Consider the following 22036-nt stretch of genomic DNA (forward strand, 5'->3'; position numbering starts at 1 on the left):
TTTCAGTTAAGTTGGAGCAAGTCAAGTTCCTAGATCCAGATAGATTTCTGTAATTAAGCTGTTTCTCAGAGGCAGAATCATGAAATGACAGAATATTTAGTGAGCTAATTTACTGAGGTATATTTTGGTCCCATATAATTAAATCCAACACTTAGGAAAAACACAGGGGGAAAAACTGACAACGATTAAACTGAATGCAGCCGGGAGAGGGAAAGGGATAAGATAAAAACCCAGTCTATAAAATACATTCCATGATCTTTTATAGGTTAAAAGAAACATGAAAGAATAGTTGGAAAGACTCTTCTAAGATGGGAAGATTTTAAGATTGTGTGGGGATTTTTTTTTTTACAGGTGCAGAATAAGTTGGGGGGGTTTTCTCTTGTTTTTTTTTTTTTTTCTTTTCCCCATTTCCCCCCCTGTTATTTGCAAAGTTGAATCTGGGGTCAGGAGTTCTAATTGTAACCTCAGACTGGAATTCCAGATGGTGCGCTGAGGACTGTGAGCAACTCTCAGTTCATCAATTTCATGGGCCTACGTATCTGCTTTGGCCACGGCCCGGACTCCATCCCCACTGTGGCATTAATGCAGAACAAATTGAGACATATCCTCTATATAATTAGTTCCAGAATTTAAAAAGATTTACGGTATAATAATAGAGGCAGCGCTGCGGATCCTTCCAATGGGGACTCTCTGGGAGCTTGGGGACCATCATCTCCCCGTGGCATCAGAACAGACGGGTAACTCTGGCGGTTCCAGGCACTGCACGCTGGGGGAGAGGGGAAATTTTTGCACCGCCCAGGCGGCGGTACTCATCGGTCCTAAGCCCCCAAACTGGGTCAGAGAACGAAGTCTGAACTGTAGATGAGTGGCTGTTCAAAAAGATCGGGTTATTTTTTTCAAATGAGCAGAGGAAGCCAGGGGTGGAGGGTGGACTCCGACAAAAAGTCCCTCACTGACTTTTTTCTAATTTAAAGAAATGAAGCTGGGGTTTCTACCGCCAGCACGGGGCTGGAAACGGGCCTAAGCGCCTGCCCGGAGGAAGCAGACACGGAAGAGTTGGAGTCTGCAGGGTCGGGGGGTTGGGGGGGAGGGAGCGGGTAGGCTGCCGGTCCTGCGCCCGGAGTTCCCGGCTCCAGCTCTTGCGCGCGGTGCTAACCCAGCGCCAATTCCTCCTGGGCGGCTGTCCGTCGAGCCACTCCTCTTCGGCGTCTGCGGTCCCAGCCCTTGACAGATCGCAGTGCTTCGATGTGTTTATTCAGTTGTCCGCGGCCGCGGGGTGACGCCCGCAGCGCTGCCTGGGAGTTCGCGCTGGCCCCTGGGGCCGCGGCTGCTCGGCCGGCCCGGCTCGTGGTCAGAGCCGAGGTCAAAGTAGGGAGTTTAGAGATCCTCAGTACCCCTCACCCCAACCCGGCAGCGTTTTTTTTTTTTGTTTTTTTTTTTTTGTTTTTTTTTGTTTTTTTTAAATCTTGCAATAATTAAGCACTTTGCGGGCCAGGATGCGTTTTACCAATGCACCAAAGCCACATGGGTTGTCAGCTTCCCTCTCTCCCTTTCTTTACTCCTCATTCCGCTTGCTCTAGGGAGGCAGAGGGGTCGTAGGGGTAAAGCTCTGAGTCTGACTTTGAGAGATGTGGGTTTCAGCTTGGCTCAGAGAGCCTATGGAACTCATTTAGGGATACACAGCTGTTACCTGGTGGACCTGGGGTTCCGTTCCCTGACCACCAGATACTTGCTCTTAACCACTGAGCTCCACAGCTGCCTTTCCTCTCTCTGCCTGGGCCTCAGTTTCTTTCTCTAAAGACGGGGAGTTAAATTTCCATCTCTGCCAACTGGCGATGCCGATCAGATCCTCTGTGCCACAGGTCTCGGCGCTGACGGGAGTGGGAACGTGGAGAGAAGTGCGCGACCAGGCCCACGCTGCCCCCATTTCCCTGGGCCTCGAGCTCCGGAGGTGCAGGACAGCGCCTACCTGCTGAGACAGGCTAGAGAGTGGACCTTCCTCCCGGCCAGATTATCTGTCCCTCCGCCCGGCAGGCTCAGAGCGCCGAGGCCAGCGCAGCGGGCGCGTCTGCCAGGTTAACCGCGAAGCTCCCACAGAGAACGTTACCCAACGGAGGAAGTGGGACCGCAGTTGTCTGGTTCCCCAGAGGTGGCCCAGGCGCTCCACGGCTTCCGGGCGTGGGAAAGGGCGGGGGGCGTTCGAGTGAGGCCCTGGTGGGTGAGGCCTTCTGATATCGAACGGCTCCGGACGCAGGGCACTTACTTCTTGGCCCTGCGGGTTGCAGGAACTCCTCCCACTGGTTCGGACTACTGAATCGGGGTGAGGAGGCACCCTACGGTTGAAGCGTGGATCACACTACTGTTCCTCTCTCCCTCTAGGATTCTCAGGTAACAAATGGCGGCGGAGCGAAGTCTTAAATTTTTCTCGGCCCCCTTTCCTCTCCACTCCACCCCACCCCACCCGTGAACTTCTTCTGTAAAACGTAAAGGCAGGGGAATTAAGCACTTCTGCCCTAAATGGGATTCAAAAACACAAAAGCTTACGTTCAAGCCACGTTCCTCCAAACACCCACCAAAAAGCTTGGCAATCTTGGGTGACAGGGAAACCACCTCAGTCTTTTCGTTTGCAAATTTAAATCCCTGACTTTTATAAAGGGCTTTCCTTCCCTCGTGGTGCCTGAGTGAGTCCGAGTTACAAAAAATTACTTTTAAGTAGAAATAAAAGTGGTGAGTATGAGACAGGGGTCTGGGGCGTTCTAAGGGCAAAATGGCCTCAGAAGTTTCCTCTTGCGGGGCTTTTCTGCACCAAAAGGGCCAGGAGTGCCTGCCCTCTGCCCAGCCCTAAGCCCAGCTGCGGGGTTAGAGATGGCACTTGTAGGAGTGTGGTGGGCAATCCAGAGAATGTAGAGGGAGGAGGACATGGTTTCCAGGGGCTTTTTACTTCTTTAAAAATATATAAAGCTTCTGTGTGGGGACAAGCACAGTGAAGCACCAAAGCAGTGCAGGGAGAGGGGCAGGACCTGGTAGGTGGCCTGGGGAACAAGCAGACAGCGCGTGTGCCCGACCTTTGCCCTCGAGGTCTCCTGCGCCTCTAGGACTAGCGGCCCCAAGAGGAGGGAATTTTGTTTGGAGTATGGGTCCTGAGCTGGCTAACGCAACTCCCCTTCGTTTATTTAGTGCAAAGTAACTAAAACCAACGGGCTAGAAATGGAGAATAAATCAAAGCTTTTAAAACGCTCTCTTTCTTTGTAAAGCCGCAGCTACCTTGTTTGTCGCTTCGCTAGAGTTTAAGGCCCCATCCTAGGCCAGCCTGGAATAAGAGGCCAGGAGGCAACCGGCCGCTGCCCGACTGCGCTCCAGGCGGTTCCAGGTTGCGCCGTCGCCGCTCCCGCTGCCTCTCCTGGGCGTTTCCACGTGCCCTGAAACGCACTCCAACCTGGGTTCCCAGCGCGTCTTCTTGCCGAGGGTCTGCATCCCCCTAAATCCTGACTATTCTGGAAGAACCAAACCAAACCAAAACCCCAAACACCTGCCCTGAGGCTCAGGGCTCCCAAAGAGTGACTAACAGGAGGGAGGAGTCTGTTGTGGCGATGCCCGCGGCTCTAGGAGCTCCAAACGACGCGAACACTGTCACCGACCGTGGGCCACTGTGTGCTTTCCTTCGTGGTCCTCCTAGCCGGTTTGTGCCTCCTTCTCAGTTACTGCTAATCCAGAAAGGTACTCTCGACCTCGAAGAGAGGCCGAGCTAGGTGGAATTAACTCTAGGATCCAACCTCTTCCCGCAAGCTTGTGTTCGAATCCTCCCCCCCCGCCCCCACCCTCCAAAACGGGCTCCGGGATTCTCCAGTCAGAATAATGTGCAGGCTCTGGGTGTTTCCCTAAAGGTTTTCTTCCCCCCCAAACTAGCCGCTGTTCACTAGAAAGGGAGATTAGGTGCCGCTGGCACCGATTTTTAGGCAGGCGGCAACTGCCCTCCTCTGGGCGCAAATCTCACCAAGTAACCAACTACCAGACGATCGAAATATGCCGTTTATCACAACGGATGCACCCTGCCCCCCAGGTCACCCACGTTCACCTTGAGTCTGGCCTCTGGAACCCATAAGGTGTCACCCCCACCCCAGTGAACCTGAGATTACGGCCACCACTCCTGCCCGGCGGCTCTAGGAGCGAAGCAAAAGCCGGACTTGCGGGCGTAGAGCGAAGGAATTCGCCTTGCTGAAGCCCAGGAAAGTTTTCTGTGCTTTCCTGAAGTTCCCGCCCTCGTGGAGCTCACCTGCCCCTCCCTTGAGCCCGCCCCCTCACATCAACAGCCCCATCCCGCCCCCGCCCCTCACAAACGGAAGTGGTGGGGACATTCACTGCTCACCTGGAGACACTCTTCAGTGCGTGCCGGGAGGCGCCCAGACTTGCGAAGGCCGAGAAGGGGAGGTGGGGGGGAGGGCTGTGTCCCACAGGCCAGCTGGGAGCGCGCGGCGGGTAGGAGAGGAGGGTGTCTCCCAGAGGTACGCTCCTTCGGACCCGCCCCCCACCCCCACTGCGAGGGCGCCCCCGCCAAGCCGCGCGCGCCGCCCGGCCTGGCTTGGGCAGCGGTGTGAATGGAACGGCCGAGGCTCCTGGCTCCTCCTCCTCCCCCGCCGCCAGCCCCTCTTATTTGAGCTTTGGGAAGCTGGGGGCAGCCAGGCAGCTGGGGTAAGGAGTTCAAGGCAGCGCCCACACCCGGGGGCTCTCCACAGCCCGACCGCCAGTCCGCTCCCCCTTTCCCGCCCTCCCTCCCACTCATTCAGTCACCCACCCACCCAGAGACCGGACGGCAGCCCAGGAGCCGGGGCCCCGCCGCCTCCCTGCCGCGATCCTGGACTTCCTCCTGCCGCAGGAGCCGGCTTCCACGTGTGCCCCGGAGCCGGCGTCTTCTCACTCGCTCCGCTCGGGGTCTGGGTGCCTTCAGCAGCCCGAACAGCCGGGGCTCCGGGGCCCGGGTGGCATCTGGGGCAGGTTAGGCGCGGCCGAGTCCAGCGCCCAACGTCTGCAAGGCCGAAGGAGCGGCGGGCCGTCCGGGGCTGAGCCGCAGCAAATGGGCTCTGACGTGCGGGACCTGAATGCGCTGCTGCCAGCGGTGCCCTCGCTGGGTGGCGGCGGTGGCTGCGCCCTGCCCGTGAGCGGCGCCGCTCAGTGGGCGCCAGTGCTGGATTTTGCGCCCCCGGGCGCCTCGGCTTACGGTTCTTTGGGCGGTCCCGCGCCGCCGCCGGCTCCGCCGCCACCCCCGCCGCCGCCGCCGCCTCACTCCTTCATCAAACAAGAGCCGAGCTGGGGCGGCACGGAGCCGCATGAGGAGCAGTGCTTGAGCGCCTTCACCGTGCATTTCTCGGGCCAGTTCACTGGCACAGCTGGAGCCTGTCGCTACGGACCCTTCGGTCCTCCGCCGCCCAGCCAGGCGTCCTCCAGCCAGGCCAGGATGTTCCCCAATGCGCCCTACCTGCCCAGCTGCCTCGAGAGCCAGCCCGCTATTCGAAACCAGGGTAAGCGGGCCGGGGAGCGCCCCCTATACGCGGGGTGGTGGCGCCGGGGCTACCGCCGCGCACTGGCACACCCCAGTCCTACCCTTCCCTGACCCCAGCGCTTACCCGGCTGTCCCCCCCAAGGACTGTGTGGGTAGCGGAAGCAGCGGCTAAGGGAGAGGAGGCCGGGGAGCGGGAGAGGGAGTACATGCCGGCATAGGCCCCCCGACATCCTCCTGAAGCAGGAGCCGGACTGGTTCGCAAGAGCCGGGAGGTCATCTGGGGCCTCCTACACCCCGGGAAATTCCGGGACTTAGAGTCTCTGTGGGAGTGGGAAGAGGGAACCGGTGCGGTATTTGGCTCTTTCTTAGGAAGGTGTTTTGTGACTCAAGGAACCACGAAACTGGGCCTTTTTAGCTTTTAACATGAAATTGAAGGACCAGCACCGGGTGTGCAGCCGGTGTTCTTACCCTGCGCCAAAATGTCAGGAGCCGTTCCGGCCTCTAATACGGTGATGGTGATGGCGCACATTAGACGTACTATAAGTATCGCGGAGCAAAGAACGAAGTAAAGGAACCCGCTAGCAAGTAAACAGTGGCTTTCCTAGAACCATGTCCATATGGTAGTATAGGAGCGGATGTCTCCTGGCGTCCAGCTCAGGCGGCGTCCATGAGGGCTCCAGGGCTGGAAGAGAACCCTTGTTTATCCTAATCCAAGCTGTGTGGGACCGGGTCCTACCGTAGGCAGTGCAGTGAGGGCCCAAGCATCGGCTACTCCTTTCAGCGCGTTTTGTTTCCTTCTTGTCGTTAAACTCGGAGCTCAGATGAGGAAAGGTTTTTGCAAAGTATGGGAGTTAGAACAAGAACAATTTACTTGCCGACTTCGATCAGTGTATGTGAATGGGACATGGCCAATAGTTTTCCAACCCTCTCTGGCACCCGCACACTTACTCCAGTCAGAAACTAGAGTGGAGCCAATCTGCCGAGCCCCTGTAGTTTGTTTTACAAATTTATCCTAATTGGACTTCTGTGCTGTTTGAGAAACTAAACCAATTCGGGTTGAGTCACTATTTTAGGAAACGCCTTGTGAACGCAATGGAAGAAGTTTTTGCTGGAGCAAAATTTCCCGCTAGCTAGGGACTGGGATGTGTCTGGAATGCGTGGGATGGGAGAAGCAGAGGGTGTACCTTTTGCAAGAGGTGCCTGGGCTTCCCTGGCACGGAAGGGCTCTATGCTTCCCGACAATCCGGCACCTTCTAAAGGAGCATCTTCAGACAGTACCCACCTTAACCCAGCCTGGAGCCCCTGGCTCTCCCGAAGCCTAGTGAAATCGAAACAGCCCTCTCCTCTTCTTTCAGGGAATCTGGGGTCTGTGTTTTGAGGAGGAACCACAGGCAGGCTCACGGGGTCCCTCCACTCAAGGTCTTTCTAAATGAAATTCGTGTTCCCCACACCAGGGATGTTGAAACAAGTCAGTGTCATTCAGAGGCTTGTGTTCACTGATCGTGTCACCTCTGATTAGCAGGTTGTTGTTACCTTTTACAAATCTCCAGGTCTCAGTTTCCCCATCTGTAAGAGGAGCGCTGAGATGGGCAACTTGGGGGTTGGGCCTCGCCTGAAGTTCTGTGCCACTGGAGCAGAAATCCCTCGCTTGGTTCTAAATTCATAAGGCAGGAGACCACCTAAAATTGACTGGACCACTGGTTGTGTGATGTGAGTGAGTCTGTGTGTGGATGTGTGCTCTTTGGAAAGCCTGAGAAACCATTTGGTTTATTTCTGGGGCTCCAAAGACTACCATGCTATTCTCATTTACTTGAGTCCATCTGGACTCTGTGGGGATTTTTGGAACCTGGGCTCTCTCACTTTGTTTGGGCCCCTTCTGTAGGCAGGTCTGATGCCTGGGATCCCACCAGATTAGCATGAGGGTAGGGGGCGGTGAGACTATGGACTTCCTAGCCAGCAGGCACTACATTTAAGGGAAATGTCTGGATTCCTGTCTATTAGGTAGGCCTAGCTGCAAAGAGATAAAAGGCTTGGGAGTTGGGGACCAGGACTGGCAGGTGAAGGAGTTCTATTCCTCAATCTGGGAAAAGCCCAGTGGAAGCTAGCCCAGACATGTGCCACAACCTATAAGGTGGTGTCTGTCTGTGGGCTTAGGTTTTTCTCGCATTGAAAATGTAAATGGGCCATGCTTGCCTGGCTGTTGGGACTTACTGGGCAGCTGGGTGCTGGGATGGGAATGTCAGAAGCTGCTCAGCACTGGCCTTGGCAACTCTGAGATTCTAGATTTATTCTCTTGATTTCTGGAGTTCCTATGGCTTCCCCCAGGAAAGGTGTGTGTGTGTTGGGAGAAGCAAGGACATTAGCTCCTTAAAGCATGGGAATGGCCATCAGCTGGCCCAGGCCAAACTCCAGCAGAGAGGAATCGAGACTCTGAATCCCTGTTCCTAAACAAGGCAGCCTCGCCATGGCCCACAGGAGAGGACACTTCGCACCTTCTCGCCTTCCCCCTCCAAGGGATCATACCATCACCCCCTTTAAAAAAATTATTTCTTAAATAGTATAGGTAGTTTCCTAATATTGTAACCACTAACTCAGCAAACATTCATTGAGCCTCTACTCCGTGCAAGGCACTGGGGACTGAGCATTAAGACAGAGTGCATCTTTGCAAATATCTCACAGCCTGACGGAAGAGTCCTTTATTTCTGGATGAAAAAATCTTAAGTTCTAAGAGATTAGGTGTGCAAGAGGTCCCTCTGTGGCAGAGCTGGGGCTCCAACCTAGACCATACGACATTATTTCTATCTCCTTTTCCGGGGATCTTGGCTCCTCTGTTGAGATGGATTTCCTTTGCCCTCTTGGTTGGGAACTGAACCAATAGTGGTCTGGGTGTGATGGTTTGTCAGGGTAGAAGTCGAGTGAGGACTGGGGTAGTCACAGGCTTAATGCGCAGGTGGCAGCATCAAGCCACCCTAGGGTCAGCCATAGACACCAACTCTACAGAAGGGCCAAGGGAGCTCCTCTTTGAGTCACTTGGAGAGGGTATTTCGTTGGGGGACAGATTTTCCCTTATTCTGCTACAGCTATGGATTCATCATTTTCAGCTTTCTGACCCCCTTCCTAACTGAGACTGCTGTCCATTCTATCTCGCAGCTCTCAGGAGGCCTGACCCGAGCGGCCAGGCGGTTCCCGGGTTCCTCCAATGCCAAGGGCGGGGAAACGACGCGCAGAGCGTGTCTCCTTGCGGTCAAGGTTGCACTCCATTCCCCAGCAGAGACTAACCGTGGGAAAAGCGCTACGTTGGCCGCTTAGAGCTTCTCCCTCTCAGGCCTGTACAAGGAGACTTTGAACACGCTGCCCCCTTTCTCCGCAACTGTCCCTCCCTTGGTCCCCGCCCCCGAGTTTTCAGCGCCTGGCCCAGCACGGGGCCTCAGGACAGTGGGATCTAATCAGTCCCGAGTCCGATTAGCTTCTAATTAAAAGAGCCCTCTCTCCCTTCCGTTGGAGCTTTCGCCTGGACCCGTCCCGGTGGTCTTGAGCAAGGGGGTTGGAGGCTGGCTTGTGTCCCCGGTTCTCCGTGTCCTGTCAGGGAGGGGGCCTTGGGAGTCTGCAGGGGCGGAGGGGACACAGCGGGTAAGGGAGCTGCAGCCTGCAATCCCACAGTTGCGGAGTCCACTTCCAAGGACAGCATCGTGTCCCGGTTCACAGCCTCTACTCATCAGCTCAGGAATGGAGAAGGGTTTGTCTAGAGGCAAATTTATTTGTGGCTTCTGTTTCTCATCTCTATTAAAAAAATATTTTCAAAATTTGGCCTTCTCTCTGCAAAATGTGGTACCAGGAACCAAATTTCGTTTGTAAGCCGGCAGGTATGCCTCAATCAGGGCTGTGCCTCTGCTCCCCAAAGGAAGCTCAAGGTTCTCACCTAGCCCTGACAGCTCACAGGGGGCGGGGGTTATCATTACCTACTTAGCAGGCGATAGATGTAGGGCTCTAGGGTCATGCAAATTGTAAAATCTGGTGGCTGCTTAAGTTGGCAGCCTGTGGCACTGAGCAGTGTGTGAGACTTGGCCTGCCTATTACGACCCACCCTCTCCCCCCCACCTCCACTCCAACACACCACACTGCCCAGAAGGGGCAGAGTCGCTGGGTTTTTGTTTTTGTTTTTGTTTGGGGGGTTATGTTTCAAAGGTGGGGGTTATGGTCGTCTCTCCATTCTAAGTCTTCGCAGACACTTTTCGCAGAGCCTCTGTCATGCCTGGGGCAAGAGTGGGGAGTGTGGGGCCTTTTCACCCACCTACTCCCCCAAAGTGAGTGGAGTTTGGAGAACCAGCGCAGTGGCTTCGTGGGGGTTGGGCCGGCACAGTGGCCCTGCTGGAGGCTGTGTGAGTGTCCGAGCAGATTTCATTCAACTCATGGCCTGGACCTCAGTCCCGAGACTCTAGGGGCTTGTGTGTTGAAGGAGGGAATCCCACCAGTCCCAGGACTGACCTTTATCTTAGGTGGAGGATGCCTTTTCCCCAGAGATGGCAACAGTTTTCTAAAAACTGGTGGGGAATATGTTTAAAACAATTTAAAAAACAATTTAATAACAATAATCACACAAAGATTACATTTTTCAATCAAGACACTAATCAAGACACTTTTTTTTCACCCAGCCTTCCTTCGGGGAGTTTGGGAAGAACACATTGGCCTTTGGTTTCTCCGCAGGGAAACTGTAGCAGAGGACCTGGGAACTGCTACGGAGGGAAAGGGAGGTACAGTGTCCGGCACACTCTAAAACAAGCACGCTTCCCCGCTTGGAGCGTGAGGATCGTGGCCCCCCATAGTGGTAGTTGGAGTAGGGCGCGAGTTGGGTCCGAGAGGGTAAGGAGAAGGGCATAGGACAGAGGCCGGCGGGGCGATGCGGAAGGGCCCCTTCTTGTAACCCTCAACCAGCTTTCCTGAGGGCCTTGGGTGTCGTGGTGTAGGGTCGCGCAGCCTCGGATAACATGACCCGGTAATTACTCTTCCCATTTAAAGCCCATACAGTTTAACTGGCTCCGAGTAATTAATGAAAGTTGGTGCGTGGTCCCCTGATTTACGGCTCTGAGTCAGCGCGGGGTCAGCCGAACAGATTCATTTCGCTTGCCCGCGCTGCCCCTGAGCAAGAGCCGCGGTGTTTGTTTTTGGAGAAGAACTTTCTCTGGCGAACGGTTAGCGGTTTTCATACTTCACTTGCGGAGGTTCGGTCCAGAAGCAGCAGGCAAGGTGGAAGAAGACAAGGGTGTAAAAGAATTGGAAAATGTCGGGGCGGGGTGGGGGGGAAGTCTGGGTTTTTCTTGAGAAAAGGCGGGGAGGCGGCTCCGAGGTCACAACTTTGGGCTTGGGCCCGGCTCCCAGATGAAAGTTCTGGAGACCAGAGGGATGGCATAACCTTCCGCTGGGGTTTCGGGTATGTGGGGGTGCCAGGCGCTCCTCTACTCCGGTTCTGGTTCAGATGCACCGACCCAGCCTCACCCCTGACGCTGTGCTTCTCTCCTCCGCGCTCGCAGGATACAGCACAGTCACCTTCGACGGGACGCCCAGCTATGGTCGTCACACGCCCTCGCACCACGCGGCGCAGTTCCCTAACCACTCTTTCAAGCACGAGGACCCCATGGGCCAGCAGGGCTCTTTGGGTAAGCAGGCGGGAATGTTGTGGGGTCCTTCTCTCCTTCTTCCTGTCACCCCTGTCCCCATAATTTCCAAACCACAGCAAATTTGGGAAAGGGAGAAGAGGACATCTAAAGAGATTTCTAGAAATGATCAGCCCAATCTCACTCAGTTTAAAAGAGAAGATTGAGTTTGGCCCCTCCGCCCCAAGTGTGTTAGGGACAGCTCCACTCAAACAAGCCTAGGAATATCTCTACGTGTACCACGGAGTGGTTGCTAAAGGATTGTGAAATGAGAAGGTGATTAGCTCATTATCTGGACGCCCTCTCTCCGCACGCGCCGGCAGACCCCTTCCCTCCAGTTTAGCCTAGGAGACTAGCTGGGGATGCTCTCCGTCCCAGCCCCGGCCCTCGGCCTCGCACCGCGCGTCCCCGCTCCCACCCCTAGCCCTTGGGGCGCGCTCACTCCGCCCTCCTCGGCTCTCTGCAGGCGAGCAGCAGTACTCAGTGCCGCCCCCAGTCTATGGCTGCCACACCCCCACCGACAGCTGCACAGGCAGCCAGGCCCTGCTGCTGAGGACGCCCTACAGCAGGTAGGAAGGCGCGCGCCACGGTGTATCGGGCGCGCGAGCCGGCGGGAGCGGGAACGGGAACGTCCGACGCGGGCAGCCGGGACCGCGGTCATGCAAGGTCCCAGAGGCAAAGGACACCTTTAGCTACTTAAAGCAAATTAAAGCAGACCTCCAGGCTCTGATTTGAAAGCTGTAGGTTTCCTTGTCTCCTGGAGTTCTTGTTTTTTAATACAAATGAGGGCGATTACTGTTTGAACTGAAGAGGAGGGGGGCTTCAATTAGTTTGTTTTTTTTTTAAGGGCTCCTTATCGGAGGACTTTAGGTTCCTCGCAACCAAAGCTTAGACATGGACGCTACTCCCACTCTTTTTTCCTCCCTTCTCAGCCCCCTCCTCGCCCACAGCCACACCGGCCGGTCTTCTCTGGGAATAATTCGAGGGCGCGTACGCTCGGACGGCAGCCTTCTTTCTCCCCACCCCTGTGCTCCAGAGTGTCCCTCTGCTGCGGCGCTCCATGGGCGTGGTTCCCAGCGCCAGGCTCCGCGCCGGGACCGGGACTGAGTGCTGGGCTGCGGTCGGGTAGCAGCAGAGCCCTCCGGGGACAGGGCTCCAGCCCGCGCCCGCCCTCCTTCCTGTTTCTGCGAGGCAGAAGACCAGCTTCTTTTCCTTCCAAGCGTTTTTCCCGTCCCTTGTGCGTTCTCCCGGCTCTGGCTCCACCCTCCACCTTCTCTCCCCCAAATTTATTCTTCAACTTTGGGTGAACTTGACCCGCATCCCGCTTCTCCGATAGGGTTGCCTAGTAACTGCTGCACACACCGGCGCGCGCGGGGCTGGAAAGTGGGGCGGGGGGAGGGAAGTGGCCCCTCTCGGCCTTTCAAGAGGGGGATTGGGCGCGCATTACCTCACATTCCGCCCCTCCCCTGCTCCCCCACCCCGGTGCTACGGAGATCCTGATACCGACTGCCCCCAAACTCATTTCCATCCTCCCCCTCCGCTCGAGGACCCGAGGCTGACGTCAAGGGAAGGAGGTAGTGAGGTAATGAAGGAAGGAAAAGCGCCTGCCCTGGGAGACTGGGTGGGGGGAATGGCCGCGCCTGGGGGACCTCTAGTCCCACAGGTGGAGGAGGGGAAGGAATCTTCGCTCCCGAGCGGGTGGCGGCGCATCCCAAAGTCTGGGTGTGCTCATGAAGTTGAGCCTGGCCCTGTCTGATTCTTCTATCCGGGGAAAGTACAGGGTCGAACCCCTTCTAGTATGTATACTTGAGACCCACGGACTTTGGAAACCTTTCCGTTTGATGGAAAATCCGGCATATCTAATCGGATCTTGGATTTGAGATCACTCTTTTTTCCTTTCCTTTTGCTTTCTTTACCCCTCCCTCCTTTCGTCTTCCTTTCTTTCTTTGAGTGAGAGGGAGCAAAGAAATGCACAAAGGTTGCACAGATAGAGGTAGAATGACCACACCTCCTCGTCTTCCTTTTCATTTCTCACTAGCTAGAATCTAGTTCTGTTCTTTTTGGCAGTCAGGCCCAGTGTCTGCCCCACGCTCTTTGTTTCTGTGCTTCTCCTCGGTGGGTCACGTCACTGGAATGGGTGCAGAACCTACAACCATTCTCTGTTGTGAACACCCCTACTCCCACCCCAGCAAGATTGTGGTGGCTGAGTCATTGTCATCCTTGAGCTGCTCCTGCCCATTGCCAGAATGGCATTGCTGTTATTCTGGAAGCTATAGGGGGCGCAGTTGGAATGGTTCCCCTTCTCCTCCTTCCTTGGTCCTGGCTAGTGCCTTACCCCAGTCAGAGAGAAAGACCTAGGTGCTGGAGTGGGTGATGTTCAGATGCAGTGGGTGATGTTCGGATGCACTTGGGGGTTGGGGACTGGGAAATGTTGGAAGGAGACCATCAGAGGGGCTGAGCAGCCTAGAAAGAGAAGGAGGTGGGGATAAAGTAATCGCAGCCACTGGTTTCACAGTTCTCTGCCCCTGTGGTGGATTCTGACTTAGTGCTGAATTTGTGGTTGTCACGTACGTAGGAAAAGTCACTTGGGTTGCATTTTATAGGTAAAGCTCTCATATTTTCTAATCCAGCTTCTGATTGGCCACTGTATAAAGCAATTTTGTTAGGTTCATCTTTTGGAAATATTTGCTTATCCCTTTCTTCTTTCTGTATAATTGGATCCTTTTTTTTTTTTGACGTTTATTCATTTTTGAGAGAAAGAGCATGAGCAGGGAGAGATAGAGCATGAAAGGGAGCCACAGAATCCGAAGCAGGCCCCAGGCTCTGAGCTGTCAGCACGTGACAGCTGTTGAGCCTGACACGCGGCTCGAACTCACAAACCATGAGATCGTGACCTGAGCCGAAGTCCAACGATCAACCAACTGAGCCACCCAGCCACCCCGGATCTTTTTTGGTTTTCATTTTTATATTTATGTCACAGATATACCATTTTCTTCTGTTAGAGAAAATTTCTTTTTTTAAAATGTTTACTTATTTTTGAGAGAGAAAGAGAGAAGAGTGAGCAGGGGAGGGGCGGAGAGAGAGGGAGACACAGAATCCAAAGCAGGCTTCAGGCTCTGAGCGGTTAGCATAGAGCCCGACATGGGGCTTGAACTCACCATCCATGAGATAATGACCTGAGCCCAAGTCAGAGGCTTTACTGACTGACCCACCCAGGCTCCCCATGTTAGAGAAAATTTTTAAGCAATAAATCTCCTAAAAAAGGATTTGTGACCCCTGTAGGAAAAGAGTCTGCTCCCTTGAATTTTGTACTGTCTTTGAAATTCCATTCACTCTAAATTCATAACATTTTTAATCACTTTCCAGAGATCAGGTACAGTAATAATGATGGCACAGACAGGTGTAGGGAGGTTTTAAAATTTTTCATATGCATTAACATTACGCAGTTATGCCATTTCCTTCTTTCTTATTTCTAAAAAAAAGGTTTGAAAGGATACCCAAATGTTTTTGTGAATGGAGTGTTTGAAAAAGCATAGGAAACAAGACTAAATTTTAATCACTTAATGGCTTACCTTTTGGGTTTTAGATGTTTAGTGATGCCTCTGTTAGTCCCTGGCTCCATTCCCTTCCATCTAAAATTAGGGCCACCTGGGAAAGGCTTGCTTGCATTTTGTTTGCCTCCTTGCACTTGACCCCCTGGAGCAGCCTGCCCAGCCTCTTCCCCTCTGCCTTCCCAGAGCTTCCGTCTCTCTAACCTTTAATGTAGTCTCCCTTCCCAGCATGAAATAAAGGTAGTCGTACATATACTGATATTAAACAAACAGTACACAATATATATTTGCTTTGAGGAAATTCTCAAAATTCTCTCCTTGTTATACAGTGAATCTCTTTCCTCTCGGGGAACAGATCTGGGGAGTTATGGCTGTGCACATTTGTGTGTAGATGTGAACAGTAGTGAATAGAAAATGCTCACAATTAACTTACGGGAAGCGATAGGAGATGGGGTTTTTCTCATCCTCTCTGCCTCCCCCAGCCCCATATGAAGGTGGGTAGAGTTCTGTCTAAAGGTCACAGATTTTGGCTCCTCCGTAGAGGCCGTGATCATAGCTGGGTGAGCCATGAGTCCTTTTAACATAATGATGAATATTTATTGCATGCTGTCTGTTGCTGGCACTGTGCTAAGTGTGTCACTCAGCTTACTTATTTAATTTCTTCCAAAGACTCTGAGATAGATACTCTAGTCTCTGCCCTACTGAAGAGGAAATAGATTCAGAGATGCAAAGTAACTTGCTTTGGTCACAGAGAAGTCAGAATTAACACCAGGACTTGATCCTCAGTCTCTCTGACTTCAAATCCCATCTGTGCTCTAAATCACTGAGGGATTCCAGACCACCAGAGTCCTCCACATGGAATATTCCCCTTATATAGTCTGTGCCAACACCGTTGCTGCTAAGTGTGAAGAGCAAAAATGCTTATACACACTTACTTCATCTCGGCACTATTCTAAGCACTGTACCAGTATTGACTTCTTTAATCCAGATGATGACAGGCAATAGGTTACCCTCCCCATTTTATAGAGGAAGCCCTGGGCAGCAGGGGGTGACACAATAAGGTCCCTGCGTTCAGGTAGCAAGACTTCAGAATCCATCCTCTTACCCAATTCACCTTGCTGCCTCTCCTGATGAATAAGTGCCATTTTCATTCCAAAAGGGGCATCTGTCCTGGACCTCAGTAGAGAAAGTAATGAAAGAAATCCCAAGATCCATTAGTTTTACCCATAATTTTCAATACAAAGCCCTTAATGGGTTCAGGGCAGTTTTTTCCCCTCGTGAGTACTGTCAGAAGCAGACTTTCTCCTGAAGCCCTCACTCACAAAGCAGGTGTCTATCTTTCAGACTTCAGTCACCTCTAGCTTTGTCTTTACTATTGCGGTGAATCACTGGGGGTGAAGTTGAGTCCAGGTACCTAAATACCTTTCTCCTCATCCCTCCAGATGGAGGAGGAATTACGGATTGTAGAGCCATTATGATGTGCATTCTCACAGGCAAGGTTGGACCTCACGATCTCCTGAGGGGGGGACAGTAGTGAAATCCATTCTCACTAAGCACAAAAATTTCCCCTGATTTCTACCTAAAACAGGCAGCTAGCTGGGCCTTCCCTGCTCACTTCTTTTGACTCTTCTTCCACAAGCCCTTCTGCTTCTCTGCTGGCTGACGTCAGTGGAGCCCTCAGTCCCTGACTGTGCCCAGTTCCTGGGGTGATTTTCACAGCTACTTTTGAAAAAGAGTTCTGTGCCCTGTGTTTGAAAAATCCTCCTCTCCACACTATTTTTTAAAGATATTCTAGACCTTCCCTTTCTTCTTGCTCTTTTATTAGGTTTGCATATCCTTCTTTTTTTCTGTAAGTTTATGTATTTATTTTGAGAGAGAGAGTGAGTGGGGGAGATGCAGGTGGGGAAGACAGAAGATCAGAAGCAAGCTCCTTGCTGACAGCAGAGAGCCCCATGCGGGGCTTGAACACTGGAACTGTGAGATGATAACCTGAGCCGAAGTCGGAAGCTCAACCGACTGAGCCACCCAGGCTCCCCTGCATATCCTTCTTTAACAGCTCTGCTACCAATTTAAATGATGATATATATATATTTTTTGCCCCTTACTAGGTAAAACTGCTCCCAATTTGGGAAGCAATAATTGCTGATTTGAATATTTTTAATTGCATATTGATGATTCAGGGGTGCCTGGGTGGCTCAGTCGGTAAAGTGTCCTACTTTGGCTCAGGTCATGATCTCAGTTCGTGAGTTCAAGCCCCGTGCCAGGCTCTGTACTGACCACTCAGAGCTTGGAGCTTGCTCTGTGTGTGTGTCTCTCTCTGCCCCTCCCCTGCCCATGCTCTCTCTCAAAACTAATAATAAAAGTTAAGAAAAGTAAAAAAAAAAGAATGTTGATGATTCATGAGTGACGAAGTCGACAGGGGAGGCTTTTACCTGCAGATTGTTTTTCATGTGAGAGAGACTTCCGTAGCAGCCATAGAGTTTCTGGGGAATCCAGACCTTCGGGAAGTACTGTTTAGGTTGTACTATTCAGCTTGGCCTTCAACATATACTTGAGCCAGAGGACCGCTCATGCCCAAGGACATAAAGTTATATTTGATAATACCTCTTTTCACTTGTATATCTACATATATTTACATGGTGTACAACTTTCCCTTATGACAATACTGATACTTGTTTCCCACATAGGTATGCATGAAGGCAGAAAGTCTGAAATGGTTTCCAGGGGTGGGCAGTGTTATCAAAACCAAAGGCTTGAAATGGACTTGTCTCCAGGGAGGGGGAAACATCTAGTTTCAAATATTCCTGCAACTTTTGTGCTGACCAAGTGTTTATTAATAGAAGTTGAATCCCCAGTGGGTTTTTCTTTGGTGAACTGGTGAGCTGGAGAGAAATAACAATACCAAGAGATTGACTGTAAAATAATTATTCACCATGGCCTGCTGGGCAGAAATTTCTCAACAGGCAGCCTCTATGGCGCCTTGGAGGGAAGAACGCAGGAAAAGGGCTGTGTGGAAGTCTGGCTGCAGCCTTTTTTCCTGAGCCTCGGTTATCAGGTGGAGAGGTGAACCCACAGGGGCCCCTCTGTTGGTGTGGGGAAGGGCTATTGCAGCAAAAGCTGGACATCATGAATTCTGATCACAGATGGCGGTTATATCTGCATTTTTCTTGGTTGACATTTTCTTTTCTCATTCATTCATTCTTTTTTTCCTTCAGTCTTGTGGGGGAAACTCTTTCCTTCCACCAAGGTGCTACTTTGCCAGCTGGCAACCATCTGGCAGAGTTAATGCCAGTCGTAACCAGGTTTGACGGCTCTGTTCTAGTGGTGACATGAACTTTTCTACCTTGTTCTGCTGAATATATAATAAACACTCTTAAAGATGAAAATGTACTCAAATTACACACACATTTGAAGAGTGGAGGAGTCCCAGCCCAGATACTAGCTGAGGGCTTTCTTTCCTCCTTTCTTTTTGTGTGGAGGTCGAGAACTCAGTAATACTGGAGTCCAGGCCAAAACAAACTCTGTATGATCTACTACCGATTTCCTTTTAAGTTCCTCTTTTTGCTAGGACTGACTTCCTTTTATTTTACTCCAACTTGCATTAATCCCAGTTACAGAATTTTTTCCCTCCTCTCTCCCTTGCTTCCAACTTCAAACATTTCTTACATAGGAAACAAGGGGCTTTAAAAAAAATCTACTTAAGAAATATAAAGGATACCATGACTTTTGGAATATATTTTGGCAGCCTGCAATTACAGAGTTCACTTCCGAACAGAGTTAGATGGCGAGCTGAAATGCCTACGTGACCACTGTGGTTGCTTTGAGCCAAACCACCTGCTTATCTGATCTTCTCTGGGAATGAGGTGGTCGACACCTATGGTGGTTATTTAATAAGTAAGATGCTTTATTTGTCTGACGCCATGTATTCCTTGACCAGTGCTGCCTCTTTCTGTGAGTTTTCATGATGAAAGCCGGGTGTTGACCGATTGCCCAAAGAGATCAGAGCTGGAGCATACTTGTGCCTAGTATTTTTAGCTCAGGTTCACAATCTGTCTCCTCCTCAGCAGAGCAGTTATTGTCATTGCTGTCATTGACTTCCAGTTAAAAGGTGGTGCCAGCCAAAGCTGACTGACGGAACTACTGAGGAACTTCAGCCAGCAGAAGGCAGGATGTGGTTAAAATTGTGCTCTGATCCTATCACTGGACTCAGGAAACCTATTAGTAGCTTGGGGGGTTTCTGAAAGTCCTTCTCCCCTATTGGCCCATCCCAGCTTCTCTCCCCTCAGGAGGATTTGCAAGCTGAGCTATCAAGATCATTAAAAGAAGTGGGGCTCCTCCTGCAGTCTTGGCATAGTATTCTTAGCTGAAAAGGATGTGTTGGGCATCTTGCATCTTTTAACTTTTCTGGAGACAGAGAAGGTCACAATGCCTCCTGGAACATCTCCAGACTTTATTATTATTGTATTATGATTACTATTATTTAAGTGGTAGACGATGAGCTTAGAGGCCAAATGATGCCAGGATGCCTTCAAAGAGATGGGGTAGGTGGAGTGGGAGCATCAGGAGGGCCTGCATCAGGCATGTCTGAGCCTCAGTCTTTCTCTGCTAAATGGGGATCGTAACTATACCTGCCTCACAAATTTGTGGGGGCATGTTGGGGATGTGTGAAAAGTACTGTGCAAAATTTGATAGATTAGGAAAGATTAAAATGTATGACCTGTATAGTCTTCAAAGAGCCATTTTTAAAGCTTTACAATATTCCTGTGACGTTAGACTGAGATGAATATTTCCGTTTGGCAGATGAGAAAACTGAGGTGTGGAGAGCTGGACTGACTGTCTTAAAACTTACAAAGCAGCACTGTGCAATAAAACCAACTGCAAACCATATTTATAATTTGGAATTTGTTAGTAACTGCAGTAAAAACTAAGTGAAATTTTTAATGCATTCTATTTAATTCAAAATAGTCAAAATCTTATTTCAGCTTGTGGCACTAGCCATATTTCAATATAGCCATGCCTGACTAGTAGCTATCATATTAGGGCAGTATGGAATATTTAATAAGCTCACACTAGGGCAATACATACATGTAAGACATAGACTGAATATTTGAGAAAGTTTGCTTCTGGGGGCTGAGAAAATGGTCTTAGAAATATTTTCTCTTTGGGGTACTTCCTTATAGAGACCCCCAGGAATCTACTGGACTATACGTCTGTGAGAAAATTCCTAAATCATAAAGTTAGATATTTGGGTCTCATTAACCCATGTGCATAAACTTCAGTTCCTCGTCTTGCTTCCCAGCTCTCTTGAAAATTACAGTCTTAGTCTTACACAAGAATGCAAAAATTTCAGAAAGACTCCACATCCCAATAGGGCCTAGGAAAATTGTCAACCGGAGCTGAGTGATTTTAGTTGGTGAACAATTTTTTAAAAATCAGTGACAAAAATACAGAGCTGCCTGGGGAATACAATGCCTGTTGGCTGAGATTAATGGTGAGATTAATAAATGGATTGCTTGATGAAAAGGCGCAAGAGAACAAAAACCAGTAGAGATTGTGTAGGAGGCTGTTTATTAATGAGCTGTCAGCCCAAAGAAAGTTCACGAAACTCTTCTGTGTTAAATGCAGCAGGGCTGGCACTTCTAATAAAAATTGGGGTCCTTCAGGAATTAATTACACCAGCCTTACAGCAAGAATTTGTGGAATTGCGAAACGGTAGTGGCACAGACCAGCACGGGCTGCTACTTGCAAATGGAGAAGCTGCAGGAGAAACTAATCATTTTTTTTTCATTGATATGTAGGATATTGTAGTGGCATAATAGCCAGCCAGACCGGAGGATGAATGATGAGGTCCAGATAGACACTGACTAATGAAAGGACACATACTTTGAGTTTGAAGTCACTTCACATTTCATATGTAAAATTCCCTCCTGGAATCTGATTTTCTCCTTATCCTGTGTGCCCGCCACGAAGGAGTTACAAATCATTTTCAGAGTGATCATATGAATGGCAGAGGGACTCTGCCATGATTTATCAAGCTATGCCTAGCGGGAGCACAGTATCCATTTATTCCAAGTTACTGCCATCTCCCTTACCGCCTCCACAAGTTTGGCTGACCTGACAATACCTTCTCTTAATTAAAATTTGGTGTTGCCTCTGCCCAATGAAGGCATGCCATGGCAAGACAGAGATTGTCTACGTTTGGGCTCTGATACCGCACGATATATACTGGAAGCTTCTCTCTTTTTGCTGTGAAGGTAGAATGAAGGTATTCCTCTGTAGTGTGTTTAGACCAAGAGTTCCCAGACAACCCATTCATCTTTTGGTCTCAAATTTCATAATTAACCATGTAGGTTCAGGACTAAATGTATTCCTATTACAGCTTGGTAATTAAGGAAATTTCTGCTCATTGATTTATGTGTCGGTTTTCTAAGAATGAGATAAATATAAGAGGAGAGGAGAGAACAACGGAGTCTTAATGTAAACAACGAAGGATTACTTTCCTTCTTAGAACTTTCTAGAACAGGGTCTGGGTTTGTTTTTTTTTTTTTAACTCTATTCGACTTGTATTAGGGTGATAACATTTCTAGAGAGTGATTCCTTCAGTTGTGCATAAACTTTATCATCCTCTTCCTTTTGCTTGTCACATCCTTAAGTATTAGACCATCCACCACACATCACTCTTTGACTTTTTAGACCCTCATAATCCGCATGATACTTATCCTTCTGATTAAAACAACTTAATGGCCTTTTCACGAATAATTAATCTGCTGTCTTTTTACTTTCAGCTCCAGGCTTTTAACTTTAATGTTGAGTTATCCAGCCTGTGTTGCCTTTCAAGAGTCCCACTCCCTTTAGCCCCTTCCCCTGAAAGGTTTCATACCTCTTTAGAAACTTGTGTTTGCTGTACTCAGGTTTTTAAAAGGCTTCCAGATTACTCTCACATCCTTTCTGCTGTGTGTGAAGTGAATAACTGTACAAGAATCAGTGGGGTGAAATGAAAATTGTTTAAGACACGCGTATTCTGTCATTTGGGAAAACTTGAAGGCTTTCACTGCAAAGAAAAGGTAAACCGCCATTGCTTTGTGAAGAAATAACTGTGTATCTTTTTGTAATTATGTGTTTTTAACTCTGGATGTTTTTCTAACAGTGACAATTTATACCAAATGACCTCCCAGCTTGAATGCATGACCTGGAATCAGATGAACTTAGGAGCCACTTTAAAGGGGTAAGATTTTCTCATTCCATTGCCCTTAAAAAATACACCTGCTTGAACCATCATAAAGGTGCTTATAACTCGTGAAGAAAGTGCAGCTTTTGAAGAGTCATGGCTCTATGTA

At 50.4% G+C, this 22036-nt stretch overlaps 1 protein-coding gene and 1 long non-coding RNA gene across 3 annotated transcripts in view; one reads left to right on the top strand and one right to left on the bottom strand.

Annotated features, from left to right (window-relative positions):
• LOC115272134 overlaps positions 1-4565 on the bottom strand; it is a 65874-nt gene extending 61309 nt beyond the window's left edge. The window contains exon 1 of the long non-coding RNA XR_003900263.1: positions 4367-4565. This is a non-coding gene — a long non-coding RNA (uncharacterized LOC115272134). The remainder of the gene's footprint in view (positions 1-4366) is intronic.
• A 506-nt stretch (positions 4566-5071) lies between these two features.
• Positions 5072-22036, top strand: part of WT1 (WT1 transcription factor) — a 48468-nt gene continuing 31503 nt past the window's right edge. The window contains exons 1-4 of one of the 2 annotated variants that reach the window (XM_029957170.1): positions 5072-5516; positions 11026-11151; positions 11615-11717; positions 21847-21924. In XM_029957170.1, the coding sequence (XP_029813030.1) occupies positions 5072-5516; positions 11026-11151; positions 11615-11717; positions 21847-21924 (752 nt within the window). Of the gene's footprint in view, positions 5517-11025; positions 11152-11608; positions 11718-21846; positions 21925-22036 lie in introns of those variants that run through there. The other variant, XM_029957171.1, reaches the window with a different exon arrangement.

Source organism: Suricata suricatta, chromosome 11 (assembly GCF_006229205.1).
Source record: "Suricata suricatta isolate VVHF042 chromosome 11, meerkat_22Aug2017_6uvM2_HiC, whole genome shotgun sequence".
Lineage (NCBI taxonomy): Eukaryota > Metazoa > Chordata > Mammalia > Carnivora > Herpestidae > Suricata > Suricata suricatta.